Raw genomic sequence first — 26,264 nt, forward strand, 5'->3', positions numbered from 1 at the left:
TGTAAAGCCTCAGAGGGCAACACAAATGTTGTTTATCATGCATTATCAACAGAATCATAATTTTTTTTTTCAAAATGCAGGTATAATGCCTTTTATGGCTAAAGATATATTAACATTTTTCCTTTTAAAAGTTACATTATTACAACTAATTACACGTTAGTAATTTTTGAAGCCTCCAATGTAGATGGTGGTTTCAAGTTTGGCACATTTTAATGGAAGATATTTATTGTAAAACTAGTTTTGCAAATAACAGGATAGCAAAAATGTAATTTTTCATATGTTATTAATACAGCTTAGCTTAGGTGACTACACCCGTGTTAAGCTACCACAAGTGAACAGCAGCCCTGCAAGGTTATACCTGACTTGTATATACATCTAGTGCATGTTATAAGAATTAAAGCTAGTTCTTTATGTTTCATAAGCAATCGACTACTTCCGTGCTTCTGAAATTACTCAGTGCTCTGAGAGAGACACTGCATTGTGAGAATGCACTAGAGGGCTATAGGACCCTGAGAAGTTTAGCTTGCTCGTCACTGCCAAGTGGTTTACTTAACAGCACATGTGAAAGTGCCCCCTGATCCCTAGAAGGGTCCTTTGCTCATTTTAAAAGGAAAACAAACCCCAAACTTCTTTGGGGATGAAAACTGGGGGAAGGATTGACTAAAGAATGAAGGGAGAATGACGATAACATCAGGTCAGAGGAGGAGTGATACCTGTAATAAAATGTAGTCCTAAGCAAATCCTTAAATAGGAGAATGTGTGTCAGTGACTAAAATAAATGCACAAATAAGAGCGTAACATGATGATTGAATTACAGTCTGAATTTGGTAGTCAGTGTGTGGTGGGTTAACCATGGTAGGCAGCTAAGCACCACACAGCTGCTTGCTCACTCCCCCTCCCAGTGGGACAGGCGAGAGAATCAGAAGTGCAAAGTGAGAAAATTCGTGGGTCGAGATAAAGACCGTTTAATAAATGAATAAGGAAAAAAGAAACCCCACCAGCGACAAAATAACCCAACCCACAAGTGACGCTAAAGCAATCACTACCAGCAGATTGATGCCCAGCCAGGCCCTGAGCAATTTTTGGATAAACTCCCACCCCAGTTTTATCGCTGAGCATGCCGTTATGCGGTACGCAATACCACTTTGGCCAGTTCGGGCCAGTTGTGCCAGCTCTGTCCCCCGCCAGGCTCCTGCCCGCCCCGGCCTCCCTGCTGGGGTGCACAATGAGAAACAGAAGGGGCCTTGACCCTCTGTAAGGGCTGTTCAGCAGCAGCTAAAATCCTGGTGTGCTACCAACACTGTTTTGGTCACCAATCTAAAAGACAGCACCATACAGGCTGCTGTGAAGAAAATGAACCCCATCCCAGCCAGACCTAGTACACAGTGAAAAAACGGTATCCCTTTATTGTAATCTGTGTAATTTTACTTGCTGTCTTTGCTTCTCTTCGAGAGATTCAATAAACAAAGTGTGTCTTTTTTTTAAAAAAAGTATTTTTCCTGAAAATAACTTTGCTTAAATCCTGAGGATTAAAGAGCCTTATTTCTACAGAAATACTTCAGATAAAAGTATTGTACCTGAAAGGCTCTTAAGTTGTTTGTTGCAAAGATGGCAGCTGTTTCTGAAGTGGAGTTGCATGTGCAAATTCTCATACTATTTTTGAAAAGTATTATTGAACAGATAAGTGATATAGACACTCCTATCTCTGTTCTTACTAATTTTGAGATGAGAAGTGTCTGTTGTGCTTCAAATGACTGATTTAAGCTCATCTTAAGATTTATCTACTCTACCTTAAAAAGTGAACAGCCAGCGTACATCAAACTTACTTCCCTATCTGTTCACAGTTAGAGATCTATGCAATGCTGATTAAATTTTTAATTTAGCTACTAAATTTTTAAAATCCCAAGGCTTTCAGAATGGCTGGTCTTTATAAGCTTTCCATATGGATCCACAGAAATATTCACATGTATGCATTTTACTTAGCACAATGCCAACCATTTGAGATCCTCTGATAATTTTGCTGTATGGACATTCGTTTCCTATTTCAAAGAAAAAAACACTGTAATGTGCAAATAATCTGTCAATTTTTGCTTGTTAATATAAGCCTTGCTGTCATCCCTGATTTTATATATGTGTTTCAATCCATTAAATGAATATAAGTATCAACATTACTGCAAAGCAAATCTAAGAGTTACTGGTCAGAAAGGCTATTCTTCTGGCACGACTGCATGCTGCTCCTCCCTCTATTATGCATTCCTTGTGCAGCTAGTACAACTAGTAAGCGTTCACAAATCCTAAAATTGCACGCCATTGTGATCTTGATAGCATTGAAATAAAATCAGTCCGAAGTTTCAGTATTCTCAATCCAATTTCATCTTTTTTTTAAATGGAGCCATAGCCTACCTACTCTGATCTGAAGCCTTTCTTTTCAGCATTATTTGTCCCTGCCCTGAGAGCATTTTGCCCACGTTAGGCAACTGCATCTCCTTCCTAACCACACTGCTAAAGCTGCCAAAATTCATCTTCATTCTGAGCCACGACCGTGGTACCTGACCACACCTCTGCTCCACACCTCTGCTCCACTGCCACCGTCACTGCTTCTCTCCTTTTCTGACACAACGAAGACTGGGCTCTGAGAACAGCTGCTCTGGGAACTTTTCTGTTACTCGTGCCCTTACTTTCATTCCGGCTGCGGAGCCAGTGAAAGTTACGCTTCCAATTGTTAAGTGCAGTTTTCAACCATGGATACGGATGTTAGAAATTTAGTACCAAGACTGTGAATCTTAGTATATCAAAGACTTGGAAGTAAAGCATGATCTTACAGACAAAAGTCTGTAAATCTAGGCAACTCAGAAGGAGTCCTGCCATTAGATTTTCATTTCACCTCCGTTTAAAAATGATGTTCATATCATTCCATTGAGAGTAGCATCCTTTTTTTCCCCTGTCATTTTCACTGCATAAAGCCAGTAGTTCTCCTTTATGGAAGTTGACCCGTCTTGGACAAAAAAATTTACACTCATGCTGGCTGCAAAAAAATAATAATAAATTTAATCCTGTAAAATGCGCGTGAGTTAGCAATGAACTAAACCCACTCCTACAGATGTCAGTAGTAAAATTCTCCAAGGAGCAGAGTTAGGCTGCCATGAAAGGCTTGTGATGATTTCAAATTAAGCCTGTATTCTACATGCTAAGAATGGATGTCAGATAATAAAATACTAATAGCCAAGGAGCAACAAGAAGATAAGGTACACATTTACAAAGACAATAGTTTGTGATGTTAATAGATAAATTCTGTAAGAAGTAAAAACTATACGTAATTACTTTCAAACAAAAACACTGTACTTCAGAGGCAGTGCTTTTCTTCTAAGAGAAAAAAATATCAGAACACTGGCTTTATGTCTGGGTTTGAGGGAATTAAGCGTGTATATGTACCAGTCACTGACTACTTCTATTTGCACGCATGTTGTAATCACAGTGTCCCATTCAACTGGAACACAGGTATTTATACCATCTTGAGGAAAATGGTTAGAGAAGTGGGATCTCAGGAGGTCTCTAGTAGAAGTCCCCTATAAAGAGCCGCAAAGGTATGAAAACTTAACAAAAATCAAGAGAAGAGACTGGAGCAGCTGGAAAAGTTTTGTGAAGTTTGATCGCTGGGATACATTCACTGAAGTCGTCTTGAATAACTGGCTTCATTCGTGCACCAGGGAAAGAGCTTCCTGAAATGGCTTTAACCTGGAAAACAACGAAGAAGCTGCCACAGCCCCTGTGCCTGACTAGTACACAGGAGGAGGGTAGTGACATAAGTAGGGATGCAGCGCCATACATAGGGGTATCCGTGGAAGGACTCTAAAGGAAAATACTAGTTTAAGATTAGGCAGAGAAGTAGTCTAGTTGATAATATTGTAACACTGTTACCAAAAGGACTGTGTCAGTTATAGCTAAATAATGAACTATCATTAGCAAGAATCAACTCCAACGCTTGCAAACAAGCAATGAGACTGTGGGCAACAAAACGCACACTTGAACTAATTGATGAGGATCTAACACTGAATATTATAGGCATTGCGCAGACAAAGTAGTAACAATCTTACTGGAACACGAGGATACTTTAAGATACATAACGCCTGGTAAAATTTTAAGTATGGTGGTTAGGGATGTGATGTAGTACAAGGGAATAAGGAGCAGTGATGGAAAAAAAATATGTTTGGATTAAAAAGTGCTTCGAGAACGGAGGATAAAAGAGGTTGTACTGAGAGTTAAAAACTAGTAGGATCAAATCTATTTGGACTAAGAACCTTTTTAATTACTGTTTTTTTAAATATTCATTCATAATTACAGAAACCTTAATGTCATAAATAACTCCTGAAGAACGAATGCAACTAATAACCATAGCATTCAACTAATTCTCAGTCTAACAACTTACAGATTTCTGCACAAATCCTTTCTGTGTGCTAGTAGCAAACGTCTACGGCAGATCTACCAAGCATCAGGAGAAAAATCTCTGGAACCACTCCCTGGTCCAGTCAATTCTTTAGATTCAGGAAAATAACATAATATTTGTGTACCATGATGTCATGCATTTTTCTCTTAAGTATATATGTTACATGGTATCTAACATGTATTCATCTCAAGAATAGCTGAAGTTCCCAGTTGAATCCTTCACATGCTTACATTCTCTTGTGTGCACATATAAAACCACACAATTGGATCCCAACTTGCTCTGCTTCCAATAGATGGTTATTTAGCTCAATGGTTGGATTGTATGGCAGTCCAGAGCTTGCTTTTTTCTTTTAGATGAGCTGAAAAACTAGCATATCAAAACAGTAGCTTTGTTTCCTTTAAATTTTCAGCCTGCTTTACCATGTCAGTGTCCCACCACCTTTTCCTTCTTAAACTGAATTTTCAACTGCATTTCAAATTCCAGCTTCCAGTTCTTAAATACAAAAAGGCTGTATTTACTTATTGCTCTATTAACAATCCATTTGACCTTGTTTATTTTGTAGGAAGCCAGTATTAAATTGCAACTAATTTTTCCCTGTGGCACACATCAGTGAAAGATAAATTCAAAGTATAAAAGTTACCTGCTGACAAGAGTAATGAAAGCAGAACCATCAGCACATTCAAGGACTGTTGACCACAACTTGTCATCATTGGCTTTCATTGGTCCATTAGAGAATTACCTGTTTGACAAGATGCAACATCATGGTTAAGTGCCTGTTTCATCTCACTTTCATTGTTCAAACTTTTACTTCCCCACAAAGCTTTAGTAAAATGAGATGGCTTCACACAATAAGGAAAAAAACCCCCAAACCAGCCATACTTCTTTCTGGATTTAGAAGTTAAATAAATTCTCCTTTCTATGATTTCGTAAAAATTCCCTTCTCATTTCACCATGAATGTATACAGCTATTTACATACTTTTGATTAACTCAGAGTAGAGATGAATCATATAAAGTCTTTATTGGATATTCACACCTCCCCTGTGATCTACAATCAGCAAAACTGTGCTTATTTTACTGTCAAAAGAATGGGCTGGTGTACTATGCCTATAAGGATATAAACAATATAAAAATAAATTGGCTGCTTTGAAAGTCAATCTGTTTTACCCCATTAGAGGGTGCAGTGGTTCAGAAAGTGGGTCGAGCAACTGAGATGGTTGGAAACATTTAAAAAAATGTGTTTTCATTACAATCAGAGCATTTCATGGGATTTTTATTTCTTGTTTTCCTAGAAATGATGGTGAGATGTGATGCAGTTTGGCTGGCAGTCATCATAAAAAGGCTATCCTAGTTTTTTGCAGAACAGCCCCACAACTGGGTGAGCCCAAATCCATCTTATATCCACATGGATTCGACGTCACCAGCTGCACGTTCTACAGCTCTAGCAGAGACTCTGTCCCAGTGCAAGTGTTGTCATCAACATCAGTAGGAACGTCTGGTACCCTATGCTGTTGTCACTGCTAATGCAAACTAATGCTAGACATATAAGGTCTTCAGCATCCTGAACTCACATTGACATTAGAGAATAATAAAGAGGTAGCTTACTGGTTTGTACAACAACACTGGGAGCTTGGGCTATAAACCAGAAAGCCTAGATGGTACTACTGAAAGCTGGTAGGGCGAGTCTAATTCTTGGGTTGTTAAAAAAATTGTTCTAAGATGTTTATAAAGAAGCAACTTGGAAAAAAGAAAGGAAAATAGCAATTTATGTGAAAAATTACACTGCTGCTGACAGCTTAAGAGCAACAGGATGCCAAATGCTTATGAAATTAGTGCTGTATCATAAATACTAGGTAGTTTACTAATAGGTGTCTACTACAATCTACTGAATCAAATTAAAATCCCAAGACAATTGCACCTGTATGGTACAAAATGGGAGTGAAAATCAACATTATCATGAATAACTAAATTCTGAGTAACATATGTGGGCACAGGAGGGGAGAGACAGTGCTATCTACGAAGTGTTTAGAGACAAAAGATTTCTCGCTAACAAAAAATGCTGTGTCTGGCACAAGCAGATTCTCTAAGTAGTCATCAGCATATGAAAAACAACAGATCACAAACGTAAAAATCAGTGTAACTTTTGTACAAGAAATCACAATAGTTTATACTGTTACCTGCAAGCATGATTAACATCCAAACCACTGTATTTGTAGCTTTAAAATAAGTCAGTTCTTCCAAGGGGAAAACAATTAAAACTATAACACAGTGGGGGGAGGGGGAGTGCAGAAAACTATGAACGCTAATTAAGAATATTTCTCTAAGCATCAATCTTGTTTGAAAAATCCACCACCTTTTTTTCAGAAGGAATATCATATTAACTAAAACACCAAGCAAATTTAAAGTTAGAATTGCATAAAAAAGAATAATACTGAAAATAAGCCAGAAGTTAAGAATGTAGGATTTTGATCAAGAAAAACAGATACAAAGAACAAGCTATTGCCAATATTGTTAGGAATAAAAGGAGTAAGATTTTTTCCTGAGTAAGCCAAAGCTGCAGGAATTCTGGTAGTGATTCATTACTAGAGGGAAATCGTGGCTTTAGTAACAGTTAATTAAAAAGAGATCAATAAGCATTTCTGTTGTGTATCTGGGAAGAGACAGATGTTTGGTATAGCTGAGACTATTAAATATTTCCATATCAAGGCTAATTTAGGATGACATTAATGAGTTGATACTAAGGTTCATAATGTGATATTTGCGATTCTGTGTAATTTGTATTCGGTTATTTTAGAAGAGCTGGCTAGGGGACATATATATCCTTTTTCCAGTTCATTGGGAAACTATGGCAGCTTTCAGAGGACCTGAAGAAACCTAAGGACATTTTTAGAAGTAAATGAGATAATTCAGGTAATTACAAACTTGTGAACATGATGCAGATCTAGAGAAAGTTAATGGAATGGTTAATATAGAATCCAATTAATAAATAATTAAGGAGAGTAATATAACTAATGCATATCATTGTGGGCTTATGGTAAAGTACATTTTATTTCTCTCAGTGTTGTTGTTGATGAAGGTAGCATAAAGTATCTTATTTAGTAGCATGCAATTTGACCAGGTAGTGAGAATGATTGGGGGGGGGAAGCATATTAGTTTTGGAAGACTAACAGACTGGAAGTAAGATGCACATTTTCTGAAAAGTACAGTCTTGCTAGTAATTGAGTACGTACAGCCTTACTGGTAATTTTTTAATCAGTACTGTATATAGAAATCTAGAAGCTTTTCAGGGAGGGGAAGATTTATTCAATTATGTCCAATAGAATTGGCAACAATGAAATTGGCACTTTAATCCAAGTCTTGTGATGCCTGCATTTTATTCAGTGCCAGCTGGGAAGATCAGAGCAAGAGACTAAAACACTAGAGCCACACATCAAAGGCCAGGAGAGCAACAGAATCTGTGTAGATGTATAAATATATACATATTTGTGATGACAGGGAAATGCGCAGATTTTGTAATGACTGCTTCAGTGATCGTTAAACTGAGTATGACCATTTTTAGGTGGACAGAGATACAACTAACCATTCACTACTTGACCATTTTGAATTTTTTTTTTTTACATGCTGTTGTCTGACTAAAGCAGTCATGTTTAGTGCAGTATCGTGAGGATGTCTCTGAGCTATTAGAGCTCAATCAGACAGGTGGAAGAGCTGGGCAGAACAGGTGGCTCGCTAAAAGAAAGTGCCTAGATCGTACGAAGTATTTCCTAATGCTAGGCCACAGAATAGAGATGATAGAAACGTAGTAATTAGCAGTGATCTAGCTGAATAATTTTTTATGATTATTATTAGTCAAGACTGACAGGGCACTTTAAAATTAGAGAATTACATTTGAAGGAAAGAGGAAAGGTAGATTTGGTTGTAGGTTTTTTGTTTTTTGTTTTTTTTTAATAAAATTCAAGGGCCTGGAGGCTAAGAGATTAGGTTTTCTTTTCTAGTTCTGTAAATCAGCAATTGGAAGGGTGGTCTAATGCACCAATTTTAATTTTTAATGCACCATTTTACGCTTATTTGTGGTGACTGTCGAGGGAAGGAGAATGCCGCTCCTTTTCCATATCCTTTGAGATTCCTAGCCTCACACCACCCTGCTCCGTTCTGCTAGCAATCACAAGTATCTCTGTGGCTACATCATAAAGTAGACTAAAGAAATGGTTGAGGAATCACTGGTTTAGAGGCTTTTTTTTGCTCTGCTTTTCAACACGTCTACTGTGAAGTAGAAAAATTGGTCCTTACTCATGTTTTTTAAGTGCTTTGCTATCTTTTCATGAAATATGGATTATGTTAGGACTACTGCTTTCCCTCGCAGAAGATGCAACAATGAATGATTCAAAGACAGCAACATTCAAAGGAAAGATGCTGTAATGTTATGATCAAGGAGAACAGACATTAATATGAGACTTGGCAGGTGGGTGGCTTTTTGTTTCTGCTGACGAAGGGTCTGCAATTGCACTCTAACTTCTGATCTCCCCACCACTACAGAAACGGAACTCATTTGCCTTTAACCTCCCTCCTCACCATGGACTTTAGATGCAGGGACCAGATACACGTATCAGTCATTACGCCAGATTTTACTTTTTACTTACACACCGTGACATTTTAGCTCTTACTCTGCTGCTACGTACATTGCTTTGGTTACGTACATTGCTTCAGTTATCCTTATAGTTTTATCTAGCTGTCTTTTCTTGAAGGGAATCAGTGAATTATTGGAAAGAAAAGCTGCCAAGAGAAATAACCATTTCATGTGGCAAGATTTTTATGTAGAAATAATTTTCCCCGCACTTTGAAGGAAAAGAAAAGCTATGTTTAGCAGAGATGTTTGAAAAACATTGCACATTTTGCATTTTTCAGTTATTAGAAAGAACAAAAGGAGTTAGCAAGAGAATTTATTAAATACATCAGCATTGCCTCACAAGTTAGCTCTCTGTATAGGATAACAGAAAATAACGTGATTCAAGAGGTCATTTAATCCACCTTTCTGTCACAGGATTAAGTACCTCTAAACCATTCTTAGCAGAAGTTCACAGAATCTCCACCACCAGAGGGGTTTTCCAGCCTTCTCAGGCAATTCACTTCCACTGTTCCTCTAACCTCATGGCTAGAAAGGTTTTCCTATGTCTAACTTGCAGCTCCTTTGCTTTGATTCAAGCCCATCCTATCCCCAGAGGAGCTGGAGAACAACTTAACTGTAGCTACATTGATTACACCCCTCTTTGCATCAGTCTTTAATTAATACATACCAAAAGTGCTATAAGTTCACTCAGCCTTTTCTTAGGCCAACAACTTCCACTTCTTACAATCTTTGTTAAAAAACATATTTGCTATACCTCCTATACCTCCTCTTAAATCTGGCTGTACACTTTATGGCAAGGTGGTACATGTAACTTCAGTGTCGTTTTAAGTTTCAGTTGTTTAATTTTCTTAGTGCCCAGAAGGTCCTAATAAATACCACAATAGCTGCCAACTCTTCCGAGGTAAATAAAAATACCGCATTACAAAAGTGCAGAGCCATAGAGCTTCTGCTGATTCTCATAGTGCATCAAAAGGTACATAGGTATATCACTGGTATACCCAGAAAGGCACATCTACATACAGACATAACTATATACGTAAAAACATACCACCACATGTGACATAATTGAGGATGACTCCCTCTTTTCACGCTAATGTCCAGTAGGCCTTCCAATCTTGTGAGTACCAGGGACCTGGCCCTGGGAATTCATGCCACAGCAGCAGCTGCAGTGATGAGCTTCCTTCCACTTCTTCCTCCGTTCTCTTGGGACACGGTCATCTTTCACAGTTATGATTAAATGATACTTAGAAAAGCTCTGATTTCCATAATCTCTTATTCCCCAGTCTCCTCCTGGAAAACACCCTCATTAACCTCAGAGACGTGTTAGCTTTGCTGCACTTCCCACATTGTTGGGACAAGGCGGATCACCAGCAGGGAAATGACCTCTTCTCAACCTATTTGCTCATGTGAAGACGACAGACAACACCGGTTGCACTGTGGCAGCAGTAAGGGCATGAATAATGTGGCCGACACAATCACAGTGGTTGAGAAAGCTGTTTAAAATTAGATTGAAAAGAGAAGGCTGTGATCCAATCCTAACTTCTAGTCCAGCTCTGCTCACTTCTCACGTTAAAATAGGCTTAAAAAATGCATCTAGTATGAGTTAATGAATGCTATTGCAGTGAAATTACAGTCTTTTTACAAAGGCAGCAATGTAACCGGTGTGAAAGAAAACCTGATTATTAAGAAAACGTGGTTTCACAATGCGATAACCTCAAGAAAATGTTTATGAAAAACAGACACTAGTTTTCAGTTGACAGTTGTCTTACCTGAAACGATTGAAACAACCTATGAAAAGGAACTGCTGGTAGAAAACCTTTTGAATTATAGTGCAGCGTTAACATTACTCAGTGTCTCTCCTAAAAACATCTTACTACACATATGCTTGAAGTTAAGCATGTGTGAGTCTGCACAACTGCAGATAAAGCATTACAGTTAGGGGTTTAGTATTGCTAAAGACGAGCAAATTTATATTAAACTAACTTGATCATGAAATTCTTCCCCCTTATAATTTTTAAAACTGAAAATATGAACTACTTTGTTTTATTTCACCCCCATGTTTATTATTTCCCCCAGCTATCCTCCACACAGAGACAACATGCATGAGTCCTAAAAGATAAAGCTATTAAGTACAGCCTGAAGACCATCTTGTGAATGTCAAGCAGTCTATAGCTGTTATTCATAAGACAAGGCCAAGAAACCTGTACGTGCTACAACTGTTAAGGCCGCTCATTCATCTCCTGCCTCTTTCACCAACACATTTAGTCAGCCATTGTGTCCTGTCCTACACCTACATCCTAAGAGACACATCATACACTTGCAAGTTGGAAATGGATTTTAGCAGTTCCTACCCTGACTACGCAGTACATTGCACAGTAGAATCTGATACAGAAGTTAAAGTATTCCTTTATTACAAGATAATTAATTTTAGAGAATCAGTGGTACATTCAGACCTTTTAATCACAAAATTGAACTGATGAGAAACTTCCCTAAGATAGCACAAAATGTTTATTGACAGCCAAATTCCTGTCTCCATAGCAAAACTAAAGATATTGAAGATACTACTATAATGTAGCTGTAGTGCAAATAAACTTCAGATAATCAATTTCTTGGTGCAATTCATTATGTATTTCCATTTAGCAGGATATTTGATGTCCTGGATTTATTGCTGAGGAAGGTCAGAAAATTTTAAATTGTCATCTGTCCTACAACTGGCCCTTCACTGTATACGGTCTCATTTTGGGGAAAAATACCTAAATTACTTTGGCAAGACAGTCAGCTATGTAAAAATAACAGCTGCAGTTGCAATGATATACTGACACTGATAACTAACTTCAGCTACAAGTTAGTGGCAACTTTCTCACTTTCATAAGCAAAATTCGTTCTGCAGACAAGAGCTACAACCTTTCCTAATGCTCTGAACACCACTTAGCTTTGTTAAGAGACTGAAATATTCATATATTCTCATTTGCATGTACTGTATCAGCATGAGTGTAGGCAGCTGACAAAGATTTGTTGTAGTCATCCAGAATCCTTACTTTTAATGAACTAAACTCATTTTGGATGTATACCTGGGTTATTGAGTCAAACAAGGCAGCTGAGTGATTTTGTACAACCAACTTCTAAGATTAGCCAGCTGTGTGAGCTGAAACAAGTGCTTCATTTATCAATTAATAAATAAATCTAGTGAGATGAAACTATCGAGTCTGGTCTATTCATGGAACAAAGTAATCTGAAACAACTGAATTTTGACTCTGAAATTACAAATGCTCTTGGTCTCCCATGAGGCAGAAATTATAAAGAAACATACACAGTTTTGTAATAATTTTCTAAAAGAGCCTGAGAGCAGGACAGTATTAATTTTAAAGTGATTACAAATCTCTATTGTTAATCAAGTTATCATTTCAGCTTTTAAGAAATGAAAAGCTCTTCTCTAGGGAAACTTAAGCTTGTGTTTTTGAGCTACTTTCAGTACACAACCAGAGCAAAAGTACTTTAAATTTAAAATATTACAATTTCCAAGTCTTAAATTAATAATGTAGATTCTACTAGTTTATTGGAAACAGTTTGTCCCTGTAATTTTAAAGATGTTATTGAGAAATAAAAGAAGTTATGAAGGTAAGATTAGAGGTTTTATAACAGGCATGTTTTAAAAATCTCCCAAATCTAATAGACAAATATCGCTCATCTCTATATTACAGCATAGCTCTAAAACCTGAGAATATCTGTTTCTGTAAACATGGCAGTAAACCTGGCTAGTGTATCTGTATTATCCATTTGAGAAAAAAGTAATATATCAACAATTTATCTAGTGAAAAATAGGCATGAGTAAATTTTTGGTTTCACCAATATGTTGTCAACTGTATATATACAGAAGTTAAGAACTACCTATAGTCTCTATGGGAACATTTGACAGATTTTCCTTTCAAAATGGCCTCTTCTGAAAAATAAACCTTCCTGTGAACAGTCTGTTGACATCTAAGTTTTATTTCATTCTCACTTTCTTGAACATCGTTAATCATTATTTGTATCTAAACAGATTGGTTTCTAACCTTCTGTCACTCTGGGTTTGTAAAACGGTTTCAAAAATTATTTTGCTCAAAAGTAAAAAATATGAGAATAAGTTAAGCAAAAGTTAAAGTGGGCTCAGAAAAAGGGATTAATTCAAACATGTCAAGTTCAAAGGAATTCAGAATTCTCATGAATACTTTTTTCCTCTTTCCATCAACTTTAGAAAGGATGTTTCCTTTTACAAATACAAATTATTACTCCATTCCTTTAGAATCTAATTAAACATTCCAAGCCCCTGTATGGGTACCAAGTTGTACTTTAACTCTGGCCAACCACTAGGCATCAATCCTTGCAAAGTTATTACCTTAAGCATGCCCTGTCTTACAGCACTAGAGCTAGTCCTTTCTAAAAGGCTCTAAAATGGTTCTCTGGCCAGCACGTATTGAAATGATAACTCGTGTTCCTGCTCAAAAATGTCACTATGCTATTTAACACATTTTAAAACCAGGACACATTGCAATGGGAAAACCAGCTAATTTTGCTGGCAGTTAGCTAAGTCAGGAAAGGGTGCAATCCCTGATTAATGTAGCAGTGCTGGAAGAAGCTGCCAGTTGTGGTTAAACTAGAAAAAATACTTTTTTTTTTCCCCTCATGAGGATCATTTTACTATGCCAACACAACGTGTAGCTTATCTGACATAGATGGATCTGTACTACAAGTATTTTGGCTATGTTATTCCAACTTTCCTAAGAAAAACATCTCAACGTGCACTACAAGCCAGTTCTAAATGTGAACTGAAAGCACACTAGCTGTCCTAGTGCAGACCTCCATGGAGGCGTGTCTACCCTGTGAAGAAATACAGGTTGCTTCCAGTATTTAAGTTCGTTCATCTAGAACCAGCTCAGCTGTCTCTATACTACAGAGTAGTATTTATATACCCTTAGTGCTGGCAGCAACAAGGCTTATGAGAAACAAAATGGCCCAGGTAGTCACCTGGGGTGAACTGGAAAAATTCTGCACTTAATCTACCGTGTCTGTGTGTGTGGTGGTGGTGTTTCTGGGATGGGTGGGCTCTTCTACGCATTTGTTCAACAGGCAAGACTTCTTCACTTTTGAAATCTGAAACTAGCCATCCGTGTTCCCTTAAGAGGCAAATAACTGTTCGGATTCCAGGAAACGTTTTGGACAGATCTTGCTTACCCTCTCATTAAAGATAATGATGAAAAACACCCATCAGGGTAAACTGAGAAAGAACTGGCCTTCCTCCTTTAACATCTGCAATGGTATATTCAAATGTTTCATATACTGAAATGTTTCTCAGTAACATCACAAATGAAGGCTGTTCTTAAAGCAGACTAGAACAGGATAAGGAGCTGTCACTGTACCAGCTACGGAAAAAGGAAACTGTGTGGGAGCCTTGAACCAACAAACGTTGGAGAGAAAAACTGTACAGTAGAAGACGGGAGTAACTTCCTTTCACCTGTTCTTTTGCCTCATTCCTCTTAAAACACACCAGCCTCACAGTGCAGCAGAAAATGCTGTTTTTCACTGCTATACACTTAAAGAATACATTAAAAAGCTGGTTTTAAGAGCAGTACGTGCCTGTGCTACTGCAGCCATCCTAGCTCATAGGCATTCTAATTAAAAACCCTAAATTTTGGAGCCCCAGGAACACTGAATTGTTAACAAGGACTTCATTTTGAAAGTTACAAGGCAGCAGAACCAAGAAAAATGGTAGTGAATCCTTTGTCCTCTCCTCTTAGGCAGAAATACTTGCAGGACAAAAGAAAGGACAATTTTTAGTAGTCAGAACAGCAGGTGTGGAGGTTGCCAAGCAGAAGGAAAAAAGGCATGCAGAGCAACAGAAAAGTGGCTTTCAACAATTTTTTTTTTTTTTTAGCATGCATTTTTGGAACTGAAAAAACAGGTAAAACAAAGCTGTGCTGCTGGTGGTGACAACACAGGCCCAACCTTTGTTTCACATCCTTTGTTTTACAGAATGTATAAAGTGCTTATTTTATGTATAGCTTGGGGTTTCTGCAGATTTTTTGCTGTGCACAGAGGTAGGTGTGAGAGAAGCTACTTGAAAAGACTTGTCTAAATTCCACAGAAATCCTGTTTCTTGACCTCACACGGATCAAGCGTTGAACACCCCCTCCCCATTGAACCCAGTGAAGTTGAGCAAAAATACAGGAATGTACCAGAAGCACTAACAGCAGATTGAAACCACAATTCATTTAAAAGTGGCTTCCTTTGTTTAATATTTATTTGTACATGCTCAGTGGGCAGGCATATATCATACACACAGAGCGTACTCCTTAGTGTTCCAAGGACTACAAGAGAACCTGTGAAACCTAGTCATGAGCCACTGACGTCAACACTGTCCTTTGCTCCCTACAGCCATGTACCTAAGAAATGGCTTCCACCTGAACACACTTGTCATTTATATGTCTATAATTACAGTAGAACACAGAGAACATCTCTTCTGTACGGAAGAGATGCTGGATGTATAGGCAGGGAAGGAGCGAAGCGAAGCTCACACCTGAAACAGGTTCTGGCACGGTATCCTGGGTCATTCCAGCGCAAACTGGCACCGACTGCATGTGACCTCTATGTACGCTTCTCTCTGCATAGTTACTAGAATAGCTAACTTTGTCAAAAGATTGCAATATTGATAGGGATTAGTTTTACATTTTTGAACAGTGAATCTTAAAGGCAAAAATTAAATGCCTCAAGAATATAACTGCACTAAATGCCATTAAGAAGACTGATGCATATACTTGGTTTCAGTCACGGGGCTAAGTCCCGTTGGATCCAGCTGGGTGCAAAATTACGTCACTACTGAAATAAGGTTTCGCTGTCAACTATACTTGAAACACAATTTCACCTCTGCTCGGTAGATGTGCAAGTCTGGTAGGAAGTCAGTGGGCTCACACTACATACTGGAGACTATAGAGCAATCACCCAAAACCAGTAAATGACCCTGAACGCAGGTTCATGACGACAAAGCAACCGACTGAGGAATTACCACCCTTGTGGATGTGTCAGCCCCTGAGTTGACAATTGTGCTCTACCATGGGGAACAAAGTCTTCCTAAAAAAACATTTACCCCTCTTTCTGTAAGCCAGTATTATGTTTCTAGTTTCAGCATCCTTCTAAATCCAACTTACCTCAGGATGCACTAACAGTAAGCACCTTATAACTTGCAGATGGAAAGTACACCGAGTCATGCATAAAATAAGCATGACCCAGCCATGTATTTTTATTCAGCTCAATTGGTTTATGCTATGTAAGCTTCCTCTACATAGAGAAGGGCATTTATTTCTGCATCTTGTGCAAAGTAACTTTACCATAGTGCTTTGATTAGCTCCTTAGCTAACTTATAATTAAGTTTCAGGGTAAAATACCAGCTTTACTGAGGTCAGTGGGAGTTTTGCCTTGAAGTCAACAGGATCAGCTTTTTACATCAGATGATCACACCTGTAGGAACAAACTGCTACTTGTCTTCTGGTTGCAGTACCAATAGTTCCATCTGACAGAACCTTCTGAAAAGGTTCCTCTGACAGTGACATGCATTTCCTATTTACCTTACAGACCAGTATATAGAACATCATCAACAGAACGTATCAAGTCCAAACAATTCATATGTAAGGAAGAAAGTATGGCATTCATCATGTATGTCACACAGCAAAGATACTACCAGCAAGCAATATTGCATTCATGCAGTACATTTCTTCTCCGAGATATTTTAGAGTCTAAACAAATGAAAAAAGACAAGTGGAGAGGTGGTACTATTTCTATTTTACAGAAAAAAACCTGATGCACAGAGCAGTTACAGTCATAAAGGAAGAATACATCAGATTTGAGAACTGTGTATCAAGTTTCTAGGTCTAATGCCTTAAACAGGAAACACTCATTAAAAATGCCATGCTCCTGTGAAAAGTGACCAGGTTAGGGGGGAAAAAAAAAAAAAAAAAAAAGAAGAAGAAGAAGAAAACCAAACAGACCCCCTACCTATGGGAATATAAACTCACTTCATGTTTAAGTGATTTTCATAAAGTCTACATACAAAAGAGAGCATGGCTAGGTATTTCTGCTGTACCCTATTTAGTAATGGTCAACTCTGAAGTCATTATAAGCCATAGTGATGCCTTCTGTACTAATGAAGTTAGAAAGTGACAGCGAGAAGTCTGACTTACAACTTTCTGACAGGACCCAGATGCCAGCCACTGTATCTTTGAGATACTCCTACAAAGCCTCTGACCCAGAGAACTTAAAAGATAATTATTTAACCTGTGTATAATTAAATACACAGCTCAATTTATTGAAAGGTTGTGATGAAAGGATACAGGGATACCAATATGACTTTAAACCATCCTTGCAGAAAACAAGCTTATATGTCTTTGAAGGGTTATACTTAACCTCTACATTCAGAGATTGAGAGGAACAGGACACAACAAAGTGAAATAGGAATGTTCAGTTTTAAATCACAAGAATTATTTAAAAAATGAGATACTTTGTTTCTGGAAATTCTGGCTGAATAACTGCATTTCCGCTCTGCAATTATACCACACCATATGCACCACCTCATCAAAGTCTATGTAAAGAATCCCTTATTGTCACAGGGAACAGTCTCTCACAGTCTGGTCCCAATGACCCGTTCTTTTGGGTATTTTTAGCAATATGAAATTAGTTACATTTGTTAAGTGACAATTTTATTATCCTGTAATACAGATAGTTTTAGCTATTTTGCTTGAATGGGGAACACAAAACTTATCATATAACCTGATCATAAAACATATGACAAAAAAAAGCTGGTGCTACAGCTTCTAAGGTGGGGGGTAGGGGGGACACGACAATATGCATCCAAATTTTATGAGCAGAGTATTATTTTGATCCTAGTATCTCAATGCATTTTCAAGGTCTGTTCCCAAACGTTTTATCTATTGTAAAAAAATTTTTTGACCCTCTTGTCTAATAAAAATATAATCGTTTTGGCAGCCGCCACAGATGTTCATTCTGCAGTGATTTTCTTCTCACTAACCATAAGGCCTTTGATGCCCACTATGTAATATATTTATCAGTATGGATGAAGTCATATACTCCAGACAATCGGTTGTGTCTTGGGACAGTAAATTACATCCAAAATATACTGAATTATGAAATCCTTAGAACTCAAACGTAGCTGAACTGAATCTAACGGAGTCTGTGAAGAGCAGAGGGGCTTTTCATATTTAGGACAAAGCCACTTCCTCTGCAGGTTCCAAACCTAAATTCCAGCCTTCCCGCAAATAAAGAGGTCTGATATGGAGAAAGAAGGATTGAAATCTGCCTTCCTTATTTTACCTGGAATGACAACTCACAGAGACATCTCTGGAAAACTCTGGCGGAAAGATGGCGGATATTTCAAGGGGCAAAGGAGGGGATGAGATAGAAACTAAGTGACAGTGTAATGGAAGATGGGATCATCCAAGTAAGAAAATAGGAGCCAGATGCAGAAGTGATTTATCTCCTCCCATATAACCTTATTCTGTTCCTTCCCATCTTCTAGCTGCTTAAATCATGATTTAGTCCCTACAGTCAAAATGGTGGGAAATGACCAGATGACTTCTGAAGAACCCTTCCTGTTCTTGAATTTTATTCTGCTTTCTAGCTGCCTCTAAAATCCTCCTCTACGTCCTCATCATTTCTAAGTTCATTGACACAGGATCTTTTCCAGCCAAAAACCAAAGTCAGCAGTCCATTCCTCAGCTTCCTTGGTAACCAACTGTCTTCTACACTATTAAACATACTGCTTTGGTTTGTGGTATTTGACCAAAGGTCACATATTCCTCTGTATTCTCCTTGTTGTCCTATATTCTCTCTCCAAAAAAATCCTTATCTTGATTAACCCCCTTGCCCTTGAATCCTCATGTTTTAATACCTAGATTTCAACATCAGTTAAAAGGGTAAGCATAGACTGCAGCATGTTTTGGTGTAATTTGTGTCATGTAATTACCATCTGGAATTACTGTCCTATTCAGGCTCCACAACAATAGTAAAGGAGGCTTTTCAGCCTTTTCCAAGGCCTTTTGAATAGTCAGTGCATCAGCTGTTGTAGCTACTGTAGGTCTTAAATGTAACCATAAGTCAAACATAATTTTAAATATGTTGTCAAGAAGTTTTGCTTTAAGAAAATAATCTAGATTTTTAGTTATAGCAAAATGTAGCAAATAAACACAGCCCCCCTACAAAGGCTTGCCAATCCAAGGTCTTTCACACAAAGATATAATTTATTCTTATTTAGCATCTTATCCATCCTACACTAATACAATGGAAAAATTTTAATTGTCCTGGCCACGATACTGGAAAAACTTCTCAGCATTGAAATCTTACTGATTACAGGAAATCATCTGCCCAAAGAATGGTTTACATAGTTTTCAAAAGCCAGAATAATACCTTACTCCATGTGCATGAATTTTGAGAGTTTCTTCTGCCTCTTCTTTGCAGAGAGACACTGTTAACCTTGCTGCCTCGTCCTAAAATGTGTATTCATGACAGATTTAAACATAGCAGAAGTGATACATTAGACTAATCACTGGAAATGCAACAGGGTTTGGGTTTTGTTTGTTTTGTTTTTTTCCTTCCAGGTAGCGTTACACCTTGCTACAACTGCTAGAACTTCAGTTTAATCATCCTAGTTTTCTGCTTACTGACCAGGCTGGTAGCACTATCAGATGGTTATACTCTAGGTAGTTAAGTTCAGCTCTGTTCTTTTAAGCCAGTTGTCTAAATTTCTTTCACATGTAGTTTAACTGGTAAGAATTTATACAAGTTCTTGCTCTTAAGAAGTTGTCTTTGAGAAAAAGGGCTGATTTCCTGCTTGTTCATGGTGTCAATCAAAATAGGACATTTTGATTATACTGCATGCACCAAAAATCAAGTTTTATAAACAAGAATATTAAAGTCAGCTAGAACTGACTATTTTTAAAAATTAGAAATGTTTCATATTCTAGATGTAGACATTTGAGTACAACAGAAGAAAAACCCAAAAATTTATTCTAGAAAGATCCAAAAGCTTATTTGATTTCTCTCTAATTTATTGAGCAAGAGAAATACACATTGTCCTGGGTCAAATGAAACATTCTGGGTTGATTTAACAGTTGTGGGGTTTTCTCGTCCTTGAAAAGGCAAAAAACATTTCTGTTTAACCCTGCTTAATGTCACTCCATTCCTCAGACAATATGCTTTAATTTTTCCATATGGTCACTCACTCAGAAACCTAATTCTAATGCCAACTTCATTACACTGAAGTCAATGGCAAAAGTTTCAATGTAAGAACACAAAATAGAAGTTTTGATTCTTAACAGTAGATTTTTAGAGGTATTTCAGTAGGTTAAAGAGGCTACAGTGAAATTCCTACAGAAAATCTGGCTGTCATATCAGTCGTAGGTCAAATCCAGTTTTTCTTCTGCAGAACAGTCTGCTAGATATTTGAAAGTGGACATGAGCAGAAGTTTGTCTTACAGGTAAATTTCTTCTATATCCCTTTCATTAGAGGCTTACAATGTCTTGAAGAAAAAATTTACTCCTGAAGACTCTTTATGTAATTATCATAACAGTGAATTATTACACAGTTATTTCATTGTTTCTATAAATGTCTGCTCTTCTCTGGAGCTCTTATCAGCATGGGTATCTTTTAGCTCAATGACATCTATTGATTAGTTGTAAATAAATAGTAAATGCTATTGGACCAGTTTCACAGTCTCTTATTCTTGCATTACAAAAGGGCTGATCTTCTGTCCCTGTACCACTTCTAATTTTGTATGTCCTTTTGCATCCCACCTTCCAATGAACAGTTTCAATCTTTTCAGTATTCTCTCTGGAGCAAGTCTTGTATCACTTGTCATGTGAGAAATATGGGAGAAACTCAAGAGTCCTTGATTAGGAAGCTAGAATTATCTTTTAATAAGGCTTGAATCAGAACGCTTATTTCAAAGATGCACTTTGAAAATGAAAGAGTATGAAACACCAATTAATTTGAAGAAGTAAGGAAATGGTTTCAAAACATTTTAGATTAGACTGATGTTTACATAGCTTAAAAGTTGTGTTTTCTTCGAGAAGGTACATCACAGTAGCTCAGAAACCCTACAAATTACAAACACCATCCAGTGAATAGCAGAAAGTCAGTTTAAAGGAGGCCTTGTTCTTAACCTGATATACTTCTAGCTAAAAGCTATTTACTCTCGCAGGATGCTTTTGGGTCATATATTTTTATTTCCCCCACTACTGTCTTTACCTCAATTGTATACTGAAAATGCCAAACAAAAAGGGCAAAACTGCAATTTCTTCTTGCTCATAAGCTCTAAGCATAGCAGCTTCTGAAGGCAATTTTGAACAGATGAATTTCCAAAGCAAGTCACGCAATTCATCATCTTCCTCATAAGTAATTAACAGTAATTGAGAAGGCCACTCTAACTTACAGAAACCTCTCTCAGTTTAAAAAGAAAACTCACCTTGAAGTACGGCATTGATTAAGAAAGAATTTAAGAAAAATCACACTTAGAAAGACACTTCTCAGTTAATCAGGCTTGCAGCTTGAAACTGCAATGCTGTGGGCACCAAGTTCCACTTAATCCTTCACAGAAAGGTTCATAACCAGGCAAGGCATCTGCACTGTAACTACCTTCCAATGTCATAAACCTTGTCACAAAGGGGCTCTTCAAATAAAGACTACTGCAAAATACGCTCAGAGATGAGACCAAAGTTCATCTGAAGAAGTGATAATCTTCATGGAAGTCAAGAGGTAGCAACCAGAACTTAAACATCCATCCTTCCTTGCAGGGCCCAGTCATTTGATAATTAATAAAGGTAAAAGTTGCAAAAAGCACACATCTAAGAATCGCTGATGCATATGAAAGAGTAAGCCTATTTGTTTATCTAGTAGAAAAATACCTGGGATCTTCAAGTAGATAAAGCAAGCCATAGAGAAATCTGGAAGGCATTGTTTGTTAAAGTAAGCAGAAAGGAAAATTGGCTAGGAACGAAGGCGAATATGACAATTAATGTTTACAACCCAACAAGCAATGAGAAAAGCCAAAGCAGCCACATATGTGATAGCAGTACATAGACTTCTGAACTAAAGGTCTCTCACTGACTGCTAAATGCGTGCAATACAAGACAAATAGATGCACTTAAGAAGAGACCTGTGGGGATATCAGCTCAATGAACTTGAAACAAGCTGTTAATAAAGTACTGTCTCAATTGCAACTGTATAAGACAGCCAGTTCAGAAGAATATCCACGTGAAGAGCCAACAAAGCATTTGCAATTAAAATAATACATTTAAAAATCCAGGCAGTCGCATTAGCGTGACTACCCACAGACATTTTCAAATTTTCTGTGGGAACAGTGATCAGCGTGTTTTTTGAAAGCCAGTATTACTATTAAAACGGCAGATCTCCCACAAAAGTACATACACAAGGTTTCAGAGCAAATCAGTGCTTGAAAGTGCTGCCAGTTAACCCGAGGCAAGTGTCTGGGTTCTGTTGTTTGTCTTACAGGTGGAGGAGAACAAGAGCCAACTGAATTCAGCCTTACTCAGCGTACGAGCATGTCAGTGGGTCACTGAAACTACTCACACAGAGCAAACACCAGTACCGCCGGGAACATTAGCGAAAACTTCCATCTTGGTCTCATAACAAGGGAGAAGCATCCCAATCATCCATCTTTTCTCCAGGCAGGCTTCCCATTGTAGGAATAAGCTACCAGCTAGCAGGAAAGCAGTATTTCCAAGAAGACAGAAAAACAGACTGGGTACATGGTACATGAAAACACAAACCCCTTGAACATCGGGTCCTCCTGCAGCACGTCTTCTGGCCAAAAATGTAGGTCTTCCAGCATGCGAGGAAGGTGCTGGCAAAGCACAAGCAGAGGTAGACAAAGGAAAATATGTGTGTGTGTCTGTGTATTTAAGAGAGAGAATGCAATGCAAGAAGTCTAAAAGTAATCTGGTTTTATTACAAGCAGTTACATAGTGGGCACTGCAGCAAAAGCATTTCCACTATAATGGATCTAGCAACCTGTCAACACTACCCCGTGGCACCTAATTAGCCTGCTACTTTTTTTATCCACCTTGCATCATATTTCAATTTGCCTTTGTAGTTGGAGCATGAAAAATGTTCTGGAAAGGTTTGTTGTACCCTAAGAAAAAAAAAAAAATCGTGAGCCTTAAGTATTTATATTATAACACATACATTTATGTCACTAAAAGCCGGACTAAAGCTTATTTGCTTTTAATAAAATTTATTATTGAAAATAAAAACTCTTTGTATATTCTGTATAATTCATGTTGTTCTGTCATGCAAACACATTGTTCAGATTGTTCATTCGTATGAAGATAAACACGTTTATTCTCTCATTTGCTCAGTGCTATGAGACAATTGATGCACTCTAAAACTACTCATAATATAACTCAAAAAATGAATAGTTCAATCCTTCAGAACTTCCTTGCTGGAAAAAGGTAATCAGATAATTAAAGCAAGCTGTTTTTCATCAAGAAAATCAGCAGTTTTACAACACAAAATAACTACTGGTGCAAACATTAATAGTTTCTCCACTGTTACAAACCTGATTCAGTTTGAAAGCGTGCATACAGATCATTTCCATATATATAAGCACAGTCTGCAGACAGCATCTAACAGCCTCAAGTGGTACTCTCTCTTTTTCAGCTATGCACAGGCTAAAAATCTATCCAGTTGCTTCAGCACTCCATGACACACTAACAACTTAGGTCTCAAGTGTGATAATCAAGCATAACAGAAATATGTAACAACCACTACAATGTTGACATGTCATTGTAAGCACATGCTCTCTCCCCTATACAAGTACAGTTCTGTCACAGTATGGCAATACATGAGTATCTATGCAATCTGCTTGGTTCGGGGTTTGCAGAGAGCCAGACTGAAAAAAAAAAAAAAAAAAAAAAATCAAAGATGCTACTTCTCTTAATGGACTTGGACCTTTCTGATGTCTCACTCTTTTAAGAATAAGGTTTTTAAAGATAAAAATGATTCTGTCATTAATTACAAGCAGCGTGACTTCTCTTCAAACACTAGGAAGTTTTACTCCTGGAGAACAAGTGATGTGAAAGTGATTTCCCCCCTGTTACTTGAAAGATCTCTGTAGCATTTTCAGACAATGTATTTTCAGGCATTCATCTTAAGTGGCAAGGAATACTCCTGGATATTAATATTCTTTTTCTTCTGAAGGGTTTTTAAATCTGACAGGTATATTCATACTGCCTTAACAAAAAGATTCCCCATTTGTGTGTAGCAGCTTGACTTTCACCCTTTGAATTCTGCAAAGTCATCACTATGCCAGTCCTTTTGGTCACCAAGAAGGATTCTATATTGGAGAAAGTCTGAATAATCCATATGTAAGCAACATGTGGGAGCAGAAATGGATGCCAAAGATTTCAAAACATTCTTGGTTTTAATTTAATTACAGAAAACTTGCCTCTAAAAGTTTATTGTTACACATCCTTCACAATGCAATGGAAATGGCATTTCAGGCTTTCCTGCTTTAACATTTGTCCTCAGTTGTTTGTGCTAAAATGTCGGAAAATTATGTGATAGCTACGACGCGACACACGAGATACAATACACACAATATACGAGATACACAACACATATAGCACATATGACATAGACGATACATATGACATAAGGCACATATGACATGATACGTGATACAATACACATATGTGATATATGAGAAGATAGATGAGATAAGATATATGATATGATATAACAGGACCTTGTTTTTTGATAGATCCTCATGAGATTAGTCAGATTCCACCAGAGTAACCTCTCCTGTTATCTGGACTTCTTGTGTATCCAAAGAAGGGCACAGAACAGGTTTAAAAAAACAGGAGTGAGTCAGAACGTTGTGCAGTCCTGAACCTTGAATGACCAGCAAAGCAATGATTTTCATTACCACAATGCACACTGTGTGTTCAGTGTAATAAAAACTTTAAATATTGGTGAGTTCATGAAGGTGTTTCCACTTAATAGCTTGATCTTTTGGAATCTCCCTGAATTAAGCTAGAAATCATAGTACATTGTCTCAAGCTGCTAAATGTGACAAACCAGCTTTTCAAACCCACTAAAATGTTTTAAAACCTTTTTGCAAAAGGCTTTTTACTGTCTTTCAGTAAAAAAAATCACCTATTAACTATGCCGAAACATAGTATACTACATAAATGGAAACAAGAAACTTATATGAAATAGGATATTAATAAAAATGAAGAGTGAGAAGATGGACCAATGACTGAGAAAGCCTCTTAGCAACAAGGTACAGGAATGAAAAGGGTGCTGCACATATGAAGCAAATTTATGCAAAACACAGGCTAGAGTCCAACTGAATAAGTATCTATCTTCGGGTAATAAAAGCATATTTATTTCAGATGTTTAGGAAAGCGTACTTAGTTAAAAATGTTAGCACTTACTCACTACTGGTAACTGGAGTACCAGGTACGGGGAAGGTGGTTTTGAACACTGTAATGGTTAAAAGAGTTTTCTGTCCTAAATACACTTTGAAACTAAAACCAGTAGTGCAGAACGAAAATTCAAAGCCTGTTCCAATTCTTTCAAGAATCAATGCAGCTAAGGAAGGACTTAAGTGAAAACAACAGGAATAGTATTCTTTATTTCAATAGTAATCGTCGCATATAATACTTCATTATTGAGCAATGTTTTAAGTCACTTTACAAACTACCCAAAAAGAACAATTCCTTCAGCACTTGAAACAGTCAGTTATGTTACCCAGCATCTCAGATCCAAATGACTCTGCTAATGTGGGCTAAAATGAAGCAGACATCTAGTTAATTGGTACCATGCAACGGGCACCTTTGCGTGATTTTCACTGACTCATATCCCCTCTCCCCAGTCTCCCATCTCCAAAGAATTTAAAGGTTAATAACCATGACCAACCAATGAAAACAAGCTACAGAATTTGAGACACTTAAAAATCAAGAAACAAAGTATTAATTCACTTATTAGACGAAGTAGCTAAACAATGCTGCACATACCTGTGAAGAGCCTTATTTGAAATGTCAGCCTTGCTATTGTCAGGCAGTAGTGAATACACAAGGCTCGAGTTTTCTGTGCACTACAGCTCTGTTGTCTCAGCTTGCTTTGCTTGTCC

The 26,264-nt window shown here is 37.5% G+C and overlaps 1 protein-coding gene across 7 annotated transcripts in view; it reads right to left on the bottom strand.

Annotated features, from left to right (window-relative positions):
• Positions 1 to 26,264, bottom strand: part of SHISAL1 (shisa like 1) — a 204,168-nt gene that overhangs the window by 42,353 nt on the left and 135,551 nt on the right. For all 7 annotated transcript variants that reach the window (XM_052789975.1, XM_052789973.1, XM_052789976.1 and 4 more), the window contains one exon: positions 5,085 to 5,183. In XM_052789975.1, coding sequence (XP_052645935.1) covers positions 5,085 to 5,154 — 70 coding nt within the window. In that variant the 5' untranslated portion in view covers positions 5,155 to 5,183. The remainder of the gene's footprint in view (positions 1 to 5,084; positions 5,184 to 26,264) is intronic.

This window comes from Harpia harpyja, chromosome 6, assembly GCF_026419915.1.
Source record: "Harpia harpyja isolate bHarHar1 chromosome 6, bHarHar1 primary haplotype, whole genome shotgun sequence".
NCBI classification, from domain to species: domain Eukaryota; kingdom Metazoa; phylum Chordata; class Aves; order Accipitriformes; family Accipitridae; genus Harpia; species Harpia harpyja.